Source organism: Heloderma suspectum, chromosome 15 (genome assembly GCF_057233095.1).
Source record: "Heloderma suspectum isolate Gila_16-S chromosome 15, 16-S_ref, whole genome shotgun sequence".
Classification (NCBI taxonomy): Eukaryota; Metazoa; Chordata; class Lepidosauria; order Squamata; family Helodermatidae; genus Heloderma; species Heloderma suspectum.
This window is the reverse complement of record NC_139472.1, coordinates 540,249-550,830: the sequence shown is the minus strand read 5'-3', so window position 1 is coordinate 550,830 and position 10,582 is coordinate 540,249. Positions and strand designations below refer to the sequence as shown.

Here is a 10,582-nt window from a genome sequence, read left to right as displayed (position 1 = left end):
GCGACCACCATCTTGGGAAGGGTGCCGGCGCGCCCGGTAGGGTGGACCCTGCGGGCGCCATCTTGGGAAGGGATTGTGACGCTATGAGCGGCGCTGGAGAGGTCGGCTGGCCGTCTTCCTCCTCCTCCTGGCGGCTGCGCGGAATCGCCCATCGTGGCCCAAAACCCGGAAGAGGCGCCCTTGGGGTCAGGCCTAGTATTCCGTCTCCAATAGGGGACGGCAGCCGGAGGAGGCCCCATTGATCCAGAAGTCACCGACGCTCGGGGGCGCCGCACCAGCGCCCCCTGCCGCCTCCGGGTTATTTATTCAGTTTCCCACTTGGGGAATGGGAACAGCCTCTGATCATTGTGTCCCGCTTTCTCCTGGAAGAATATCGGGGATTTTTCTCCGCCCACCCCGTTTATATGAGTCGCTCCCGCTTAGCGGGCTTGTGGAGGATTTCTTACCCTGGCTTTTCCACCCTAAAGTAGAATTTGAAAGTGCGCATGCGCTAAAGCCAACAGGAACGAAAGGACTGCGCATGCGCTGCGGCCACGCACCGCGATGCCGAAAGAAACCCCGCTCAGATGGAGTGAGAAGAGAAATGGCGACACGCATGCGCCGTGCGTTACTAAGCTTGCGAGCGCGCGTGCGCCTTGGCCGCCCGGGAATTACAGCGGGGAACGGCCGCTCGCGCATGCGCAGCCAGAAATCTCGACTTTGTTCAAGGGAGCGGGAGCCGCTAGGAACGCGCATGTGCCGAGAGAAGCCCGGGAAGACGCGCAAGTTCGGGCGCGCATGCGCGCGTTGAAGCGAGCAGCCGCGGCGCTTGGCAGCCGCCGCCGCCGCCGCCAGTGTTGGGAGCGCCGCGCGCATGCGCGTTCAGCGGGCTGGCGGCGGAGGGGTATTACAATGGAAGAGGAGGAGGTCGCCGAGAGCTGGGAGGAGGCGGCCGACAGCGGGGTGAGCCGGGGGCGGCGGGGCCGCCGTCGCGTGGGCGCGGCCGCCGGGCCGGGCCGGCCCCTCATGGCTGGCGGTGAGGCGCCGCGGCTCGCGGGGCCTCTTAAAGGGGCCGCGCCCGTTCCCGACCCCCGACCACGTGCTCCCTGCGCGGCCCGACCCCGCGCCCAGCTCCCCGCCACCGCCGCGGGGAGCGGCCTGCGGGAGCGGCTCGCGCGGAGCGCCCGGCCAGCTGCGCGCCTGGCCCGGCGAGGGCTCCGCAGCGGGGCAAGCGCAGGCCGCGGTTCGCCCGCGCCCTCCGGACGGCAGCGCCCAGCATCCCCGCAGCAGGCCCCGCCCCCGGGGCGGAAGGAGCGGGGGGCTGCTCCGCCCTCGGCGCGGGCGATGGGAGCTGCCGGGCGGCCGGGCGTCTCGGGCGCGGGAGGGCGAAGGAGGCCGCAGGCGCCGCCCCCGCGTCGGACCCCTCCTCGACCCTGGTGTCCTCCCGGTGGCTTGGACCGCCACTCCCACCAGCCCGCCCGGAACGGGCAATGGCCAGGGGTTCTGAGGCGTGTAGTCCAAAGCACCCGGGAGCAGCGCGGTTCTGGAGGGTCTTTTGGGGGCGTGGGAAGCTGCACGGCGAAGAGCGGCTGCGCTGGCCTTTGAACAGGACGATGTACCGTGGCAGGGACGGGCGGCCCCCAGGGGAAGCCAGGCCCCATCGCCCCTGGCCGCTGGCGGGGGCTCAGTAGAGGGCGGGCCAAGGGAGAGGGTCGGGCCCGGGCGTCGGGTAGAGGCCACGGGAGCAGGGGTCGTGGCGGCCTGGGTGGCAGCGGCTGCAGCGGCTGCGTGGGGTGGACGAGGCGCCATGCTGGGCAGGGGTCGTGGCCCCTCGCGCCTGCTCTCTTTTGTCCCGTCCACTGAAAAGCCATACTGGACTGCACACGTCCCCACCAGCCCCAGGCCCTTGGGAGACTGTCACCACTTCCCAGGGCTCCTGTGGGAGCTGGCTGGGCAGCGATCTGCTTTGGGCCAGTGCTAGGATGTGTTTGCCCAGTTCCTGTCAATGTGGTCACAGCAAGAGAGGAGCTTGTGAGTGCTTGCACTGCTGCTTGTGGGGACTCCCAGTGGGTCCTATCCGAGGGCAACTTAACCCCAGCATCCAGCGCCTCGGACGACCGCCTGGGCCCAGGAGGCAGCCACAGGGCCTCTCCTCAAGCCCGGGGCCTGCCCTTGTGCCTGGTAGTTCTTCAGACAGGAAGGGAAGGTACAAGCCTGAGGCAGCCCTGGTGGCCTGGAGGCAGCTTGCTCTTCTTGGCTACAAGCAACTAGGCGGCCGGCCGTTCGGAAGCAGTGTGGCCCTCGCTTGAGCCTTCCATGACAGCGCATAGGCAACCCATGCCTCTGGCATGGCCCATAAGAGAGGAGGGCCAAAGGCTGGGTGGCTGGCGTAAGAGCCTCATGATTCAATAGTAGTAAGGCCAGCCCGTGCACACTCCCCAGCCCCAAGCTCTGGACGTCACTCACAGCTCCCCATCCTCCACTGAGGCCTCCCCACATGTGGTCTTCTAGCAGCTGGGCATAAGAGGCAGGTGGGAGGTGATGTGTCTCGACCCACAACGGAGGTGGCTTTTCATCTTGCTGTTCCCTCCAGGCCTGTGGTGTGTAGGCTGTAGTGGTGTGTGTGTGTGTCTCCAGCAGAACTTGCAAAAGGGCAGGTGGGGAAAGCGCACGAGGTCAGAGCTCAAGGCTCTGATGGCTGGCTCTTAGTGTGGGAAGCCCCCCTCTGCATGGTCTTCTGTCCTCCAAGTGTCCCCCCAGCCCACGTACACATACCATGCATCCTACTGGTGTGAGGGTTGCTGCATTTCAGTCCTGGACTCTCCCATGTTTTTGTGGGGTCAGGTGTGTGCCAAGTGATAGAGCGGGGGGGGGGGGAGGCGTAGCTGGTCTGCAAATTTGCTGAGGGAGGGGGATGTACTTTGCCTGTTCAAACTGTAGGAAGCTATTGGACTGGCACACACGGTGGGCTGTGGTGTGGGATGACAGCCATTTTGAACATTCAGGCTGCTGCTGCATCCGAACCCAGGGACCACGGGTTAAACAACCCTCGCATGACCAAACAACAGACCATGGGTTCTTTAACCCTCACATAACCTATGGTCCCCAGGTTCAGATGACATAACAAGCTGCAGCCGTGGCTTGAATGTTCAGAAACTGTTTGGCACATGCTGTGGCTCACCAGGGCTTAAAACAGGCCACGGTGGGCAGCAGTGATCGTATATGTGATTGTGTGAACTGGGGCCTTGTGGAAACACTTTCTGTTTCTGTATTGTGTTTTTTCCATTGAGTTTGGTGGTGCTAAGTAATAAAGAGCAAGGCCAGACTCTTCACCCCGCTGCTGTGACTTCTCCTGCGTCATCCGGAGGGCTCCCAGGAAACACACCTCTTCCTCTGCCGTGTCAGGTGTTTGTTTGCTCTCGACACGTCTCTCAAGCCTCAGAAGGACTTTCCTGGGCTGCAGGTGTAACCTGGCTTTTTTACCTCCCGCCAGGCTGGTTGGCTCGCCCATCTGGCTAGCTGTGGCACAGCTGTGTTAGCTGAGGCAGCTGCTTGACTGCCAGGCTTCTGTGGAGCTGGTGGCCAGGGCCCCTGGCATCCTCGGCCCTTCCAGGGCTGTCCCAGCGAGCTCGTAGGGAGCATAAAGAGGGAGGAGTGGGGGTGGGCAAATGAGCCGCTCTCAGCAACATGTTGGCATTGATGCCCCGGCCCTGCTCGGGGCCTTCCCGCTGGGGTGTCTGGTTGGCTGTGATGGCAGGCAGGTGGACTGGATGGGCCTTTGGCCTCACCCAGCACGGCTCTGCCAAGGTCCTGAAGATGGAGACTTGGAAGCTGCTGGGTGGGTCAGAGCTGCCCGTGGAGCGGGGTGTGTGTGTGTGTGCCAAGAAAGCGTTGCTTTGCTTGAGAGCTACATGCCAGGATGTCATTTGGTGCCTGGGTGGATGCCGTGGTGGCCTCCCTAGCAGCCCTTGATCTTTAGGGCCCAGAAGCTGAGGATACGTTGCCCCCGCCCCCAGGTGGCAGGATGGGCTGTTTCCCGGCGTGAGTCCACGAGAGCATTCTCTGCCCTCCTGTGCCCCTTTTCAGAGTGGCTGGGAGTTGTTTCGGAGAGGCTCAGAAGCAGGCCTGGAGGTCGTCCCTAGTGACTGAGCAGGGAAGCTTTCAGGCATCGGCTTCTTGCCTTCTCCCCATTCCCCACTGCCTGATGGAGCCCGGGGTCTGTGTTTAGGTGTTGCATGCTCCCCATTCCCCACTGCCTGATGGAGCCCGGGGTCTGTGTTTAGATGTTGCATGCTTTTTTCCCAGCATGCCCAGCAGCAGCCGCTGTGCCCCCCTCCCCCAATGGGAGTGGCCTCAGTGGCATTTGGCTGACCCGTTCCCATTCTGTGGAGCTCTGGTTGCTGGTTTGGACCCTATTGTGGAGAGGGTGTGTGAGGGTGGGCAGGAGGGAGGCGCACATCTCAGTTTTCAGCAATTGTGGCAAAGCAGCCAGTGACTTAGATGGCTTCACAAGGGGCTTGACTACGTTCCAGGGGCAGGGTGTGTGTCAGCCAATGGATGCTGGCCATGATGGCTGTCCAAAGCCTCCAGGCTCAGGTGCAGTCTGCCTCTGCATTGCAGTTGCTGGGGGTGGGGTGCGGGGCGCTCTCCTGTCCTCCTGGGCTTCCCAGAGGCGCCTGGTGGGCTACGATGGGAACCAGGGCTGTTGGCCTGGCCCAGCTGCTCTTGGGCTGCTTTGCTGTGTTGTGGGCACACGAGGGTGGCTTCCTTGTGGAGGGAGAGGGAGAGGCCCAGAGCCGCCCGCTGGTCAGGTTCCTGTTCCCGCTGTGGCAGCTGCTTTTGCAATAGAAGTGCTCGTTGGACGGCTCCTCCATGGAGGTTTAACTGCCTTTGCTTTGCGGTCCAAAGTCTGGAGGCCGAGTTAATGTTTGAATGCTCAGGAGAGCTCATCTCGTGGCTTACTGCTTTGGAAGAGACGGTACTTCTCAGGGCAATCTGCAAGTGTGTGGCGTGGCCACGGGGCTGGGGCTGTAGACTGTGGGGTGGGCGTGTGGCAGGCGAGGTTCCCTTTGGCCAGTTGGAGCAGCTGCCCACTTTGCCTGCTCTTGCCTGCTGTGAGGGCAGCTGTGGCCCCCCCAGAGCCATGGGCTGAGAAGGGTCTCTCCCCTGTGCCGCGCTCCCCGTGGTCCTGCCAGGGAGGTGGGTCCCAGCGCGGGACTCCCGCTAACCTCAGCCCTCCCAGGTGGACAGGGAAGCGGCTCCCTCCAGATGTGTTTGTCTGCTAGTGGCACGTCGTGGTGGGGGTCTCTGCAACAGGCCCTGTGTGGGGCCAGGGCCAGCCCTCTTTGCCAGCAGGTGGCCTGTTGCCCCTTCCTTGCCCCCTCAGGACGTGCGGCTGCTGGGCACCCATGCTGTGCCCACCCCTGTTTTGGACCTATCCAAGTAGTGCTCCTCTGGGCAGCCTGTCAGTCAGCGCCTAATTTTAACCCGCTTTCTGCCCAGCCGGTGACGGCATCTTCAGAAATAGTCGCCAGTGGCTGTGATGTTCAGCGCGGAGCCCTGGGAGTGCACTCTGGGCTGGCCGGGTGGGGCGGGGCTCTCTTCCCAGGGAGGGGCTGCCCATGGCTGGCTCCCCGGGCTCCTGAATTCGCTTGGAGCCACAAAGGAGTCTGCCCTGCTGCGGCAGCCACACAGGCAGGCGGGGTCCCCGGTTTCTCTCTCAGGGCTGCTCCCAGAGGGGCTGCCTGCCTTCAGCTGCGGCAGCAAGCGCCATGGGGTGGGATGGCGCACCTGATGGGCCAGGACAGCGTGGTCCCTCAGTTGGGCTTGGAGGGTCTGTGGGAGTCTGGTCTCCATGGGATGGGTGGGGCAGTTCCTGCTTGGCACAGACAGCTGAGGCGCTGCCTGTGCCTTGTGCTCCGCATGGTCCAAACTCCCAAGAACAGGAGTCGGGGAAGCGGCTCTTTGATGCAGTCGGTGGAATTTGACCCCACGTTGTTGTTGCCTTTCAGGAAATAGATAGGCGGCTGGAAAAGAAGCTGAAAATCTCCCAGAAGGAAAGGTGAGTCAGCACTCCCCTCCAGCAGCCTCTGTCAGCTTGTCTCTGGGACCTATGCGGGCAAGACCCAGGCAGGCAGGGGGCAGCCCAGACGTCCAGTATCGCTCGGGGAATTGTGGCCGGAATGACCTGCCGCCGGGCAGCGCTGTCACTTCGCAGGAGGTCCTGGGATGTTTCTGCCAGCAGCCACCTCTGCCCCGTGAATGCGCTCCTGGAGGGCCGGGAAGGGGGGCAATCTGGCCAGGCCTGGCTGGAGCAGGGGCCTGTGGGAAAGCAGGGCTTGGAGCTCTCTGGGTGGTGCTCTCTCAGCCAGCCTGGCCAGCCGTGCAGGTGGGGACCGAAGTGGACACTCGCAGCCCAGCCTGATCCAGCTGCCGGTAGATCCCTGCTGGAGCTGCGGGGCCTGGCGCCAGAGCCTCAGGCCCTTCTTGTCGGGGGCTTGGGGGTGTTTGCTGCCCACCCTTTGCTGGGTGGCGTGTCTCAGTTACTGGGATGCCTGGAGTGCCTTTGTGTTCAGGGAACTGGAAATTCAAGGCAGAGGAAACCATCTTCTCTTCCCCCCGCTTACCAGCAGGAAATCCAAGTCCCCCCCGAAAGTGCCGATTGTGATTCAGGACGACAGCCTGCCCCCGGGGCCCCCTCCACAGATCCGAATTCTGAAGCGGCCCACAAGCAACGGGGTGCTCAGCAACCTCAACGCGGCCAGCCGGCCTGCCTTCCCTGTGAAGTCCCTGGCCCAGCGGGAGGCCGAGTACGCGGAGGCCAGGAAGCGGATCCTGGGCAGCGCCAGCCCCGAAGAGGAGCCCGACAAGCCTGTCCTCGACCGGTGAGAGGAGCCATCCCCGTCTCCTTTCTGCCCTTGCCCTGCCCCATTCTGGGTCCCTGCAGCCCGCCTTGGGTGGTGCTCAGCTTGGCCCTCCTGGGCCCTCGGATCCCCCCCCCCCCCCGTAGGCCCCATGGGGTTCGGCTGTGGCCCATACTGAGGCAACCTGGTTGGTGGCCCAGCAGGGGCTGAGTTGGGGGTCACCAGAGGCTGCCTTGCACCAAGCCAGACCCCCCAGTCCATCTGGGCCGGAACTGTGGGTGCTGACCGGCAGCAGCTGTGGCTCTCCAGGGATCAGGCAGGCTCTTTCCCAGCCCTGCCCAAGGTGGCGCGGGGGTCAGACCGGTGGCTCTTGCGTGCACAGGAGAGGTTCAGCCATTGAGCTGCAGCCTGGCCATTAGGCTGTCCGGTATGAGTGGCGCCTATGAAGCCCCTCGGTGACCAGAGAAGATCTTCTGCTTGGGAGTCCCCAGCTGTGCCGACCCGCTGCAGAGGCTCAGCAAGAGGCTGCCTCAGGGGAGGGGAGCCCCTCTGCCCTTCCTGCCCCAAGGCAGTGTGACAGGCCCAGGGCCTTCTCCCTGCCCTGCTTGCTGACAAACAGGTGGCCTTGTGCTCTCTCTCTCTCTCCTCATAGGCCCACGAGGATCTCTCAGCCGGACGAGGCCAGGCCGGCCAGCAATGTGATCCGGCAGCCGCTGGGCCCGGATGGCTCGCAGGGCTTCAAGCAGCGCAGATAGGCATGGCTCCTGGCATGGATGCTGGGCCCTCCCTCCTACAGCCGGGGCTGCTCTGCGGCAGTGGACCGATGGGCCTGAGCGGGGGGGCAGGCCTGGGTGACTCGCACTGTGACCCCCTTCGCTCTGCCGCCTCCCGGGCCCACAAACCCCGTACACTGTGACGACCCGCTTCTCCCCCTGGGATGGGCGTGCTGAGGAGGGCCGTCTGGTGCCGCTGTGAGGGGTGGGGGCAGGGGTCTCCTCCGGGGGCTGGCCTGCCCGAGCCAGCACCAGCAGCAATAATCACTCCTCCTGGCAGGCTCGGCGGGCTTGGAAGCACAAGCCGGGCTCCTGCTGCTTGACCTGTGCATGTGTGTCCATGTGGCTTGCAGAGCAAGGAGCGAGCTGGGGCAGGCGGGGGGAGGAGGCCGCTGTGCACACACGTTTGTCTGTTTGCTTTCGGGGAAGGGTTGAGTGGCGTTGAAGCCCTGTGCATGGGAAGAAGGGGGGTGTTAGCTGTTTAATGTGTTGGTCTGAAAAGCGATCGTTGGTAGTCCTGGGAAAGCAGAGGGACGCCTTTGGGCGAGTGGGGACAGACTGGGTGAGCGAGGTGCCTCCTCCTGTGTGCTGCTGCGGCAGCTTCCGAGCGGTTGGGGGGGCAGGGGGGCGCCGAGGCTCCCGCCCCTCAGGTTCTCGATGTGCCTTGAAGGGTGTGAGCCACCCCTGTCCCAGCGCTGCTGCCTCTGTGTCCTGAGCTTTGGCCAGGCCTCCGGCTTGGGGAGGAAGGGATGGAAATGCCCCTATCATCTCAGGCTGAAGGGGATGCTGGCCAGTGCCTTCCTGGCTTGCTTGTGCTGCTTCCGGGACAAGGGGGGCGGCTGCTTCTTGCCGCTGGGCCTGTGACTGGGGGGTCGCTTGTTTTTGTGCCATGCTGGTGTCCTCTGGTGAGGCCGGGAGGAGGGGGCACCCAGTGGCAGGTGATGCTTGTGCTGGTCGAGGCAGGTGAGCCGTGAGCCCTGGGTGGCCAGGATCTTCGCCCTCCGGTCCAAGTGCACTTTGGGTTCTGTCCCTGCTAAATGCGCTGTGAGCAGGCAAAGAAATGGGGCAAGAGCAGTGTTCAGAAATGAGCATGTCCCGTGGAGCGGATTTCCCTCTCGCGGTGGCAGTGGGGGGTGTTGGCGCAGCTTCGAGGACTTGCAAGTGTCTAACAGGATGTAGAGATGGTTTTGAGATGGCACCATGTGGTCCAGTGTGAGACTTCGGTCGGCGAAGGGAGACCTTCTGGCGTGCCCAGCCCAGACAGAAACGGCTGGATTCTCCTCCAGTGATGAGAAGCAGGAGGGCCCCAGGCTCTTCTTGGGGCTGGGTGGAATCCATCTGCAGTGCTGGTGGCAGTGAGGAGGCTCCCTGCCTGCGGCAAAGGCCTACTGGGTCGTGGATGCTCCCGAGGGCCGGGCCGGCTGGCCTGCCCCTCGTCTCTAGCAGCCATATTTTGGGTTGGGGACTGTAGGCCTCCCGCCGCCACACCTTCAAGTGACTGTGGGCTAGCTTGCTTCACTGTGTTTCCAGAGTCTGCCTTTTTGTTCTACTGTCTGGTTTTGGAGGACATGACAGGTGTGGAACGGGACACTGAGCCGAGTGTCAGGCACACCAAAGTGTCTCCTCTTGTGCTGGGACGGAAGTGGAACCTTTGCCGGGGGGCAGGGGGCGTCTCTTTGTACGTCAACCCAAGACATGTACAACCATATTGCAAAATAAATAACTGGTCAAAAGAGTAATAATAATAAAACTACCTGTATACAAAAAGTGAAACATGGCGGGCCGTGGCTGTGTTGGATTTGCACCCCCTTTGCTTTCTCCACCATTCTCGCTTGCTTCCTGAAATGAAGCCCTCGGGGCCCATGGCTGGCTGTGCATTGCAGCCCTTGCCTGCTTCTCTTTCGACTGACCCTGTCTGGATCTCTTCCTCCTCCTCTTTGGAGCTGCAGTGTGAGTTTTGACGTTGTTGGGCCTTGGGCGAGCTGGACTCCTTCTCTGCAAGACTTTCTTTTGGGATCACTTTTGTACCATGTCTCTGGTTCTAACAGGATGTGACAAGAGGTAGCAGTGGGGGGACTTGGGTGGGGGGAAAAGTACCCCCTCCCCTCGTGGGAAGAAAGTGGGGTAGGGAAAACGTGAGCAATAACCACGAGTCACCCCCTGCCTTTCTTGAACTCTGCTTTAGATTGGGGGGCTGGGAAATAGCTTCTTTCTTAGCCTCCTCTCCTTTCCTTCACTTAGTATCCCGTATTCTGCATCCCATGAGCTGACCTGACCATAACCCGCTTGTTGTTCCTAGCAAGAGAGGCCAGCCCCCCCCCCTTCCCCAACATAAGGGAGATGGTTGGGCTGATTGCTGCTGTGCCCCCCCCCCCCCCGCTAGCTTAGCCATAGCCCTGTGGGGACGCTGCTGCCAACCTGCAGGCAGGAGGTGGTAGAGCCCATTTCGTGGTCTGCCATTAGGGGCCTCTGCTGTGGACAACCGGTCCATTTGCACCTTCAGAAATTGGTGTGGAGAGAAGTTGGAGGCCCCCTTGGGTGGGTGTGTATTCCTAGGGGCACTTTAGGGTGTGTGCGAGTGTGAATGTGTGTGCGTTTCCACAAGGCAAGCAAAGAGGCTGTGCCAGCCCACAAACATCCGACATATGCGGATAAGCATTTTATAAATTGTATTTTAAATAAATGTGTTAACTTTTAAAACATCTGGGCTCATTATTATTCCTGCTTGTGGGGTTTCGCAGTTATATGAGAGCACCCATTGTGCCCTCCGTGTGCATGGTATTTTGCCTAGTCACGAAGATCAGAAGCAAGGGGTGTGGGGTCAGGCCACCTACAAGGAGCTTAACCATGGCCATTTCAACAGGCCACTGGGTGCTGCATGGCACCTTCAAGTCATGATAAACTTCTTCACATTCTAAGCAGGGCACAGCATCCTATCAGCCCTCCCTGTTGACCATGGTGGCTGGG

The 10,582-nt window shown here is 62.2% G+C and overlaps 1 protein-coding gene across 2 annotated transcripts; it reads left to right on the top strand.

Moving 5' to 3' along the window:
- The first annotated feature begins 459 nt into the window (after positions 1-459).
- SZRD1 (SUZ RNA binding domain containing 1) lies at positions 460-10,311 on the top strand. Of its 2 annotated transcripts, none has more exons than XM_084821559.1 (4): positions 460-942; positions 5,991-6,040; positions 6,612-6,863; positions 7,495-10,311. In XM_084821559.1, exons 1-4 carry the CDS (start codon positions 544-546, stop codon positions 7,595-7,597), a joined length of 804 nt encoding a protein of 267 aa, XP_084677685.1. In that variant the 5' UTR covers positions 460-543; the 3' UTR covers positions 7,598-10,311. The 2 variants fall into 2 exon arrangements, with proteins under 2 accessions (XP_084677685.1, XP_084677684.1); XM_084821558.1 differs by having other exon boundaries at positions 6,609-6,863.
- The last annotated feature ends 271 nt before the right edge of the window (positions 10,312-10,582 follow it).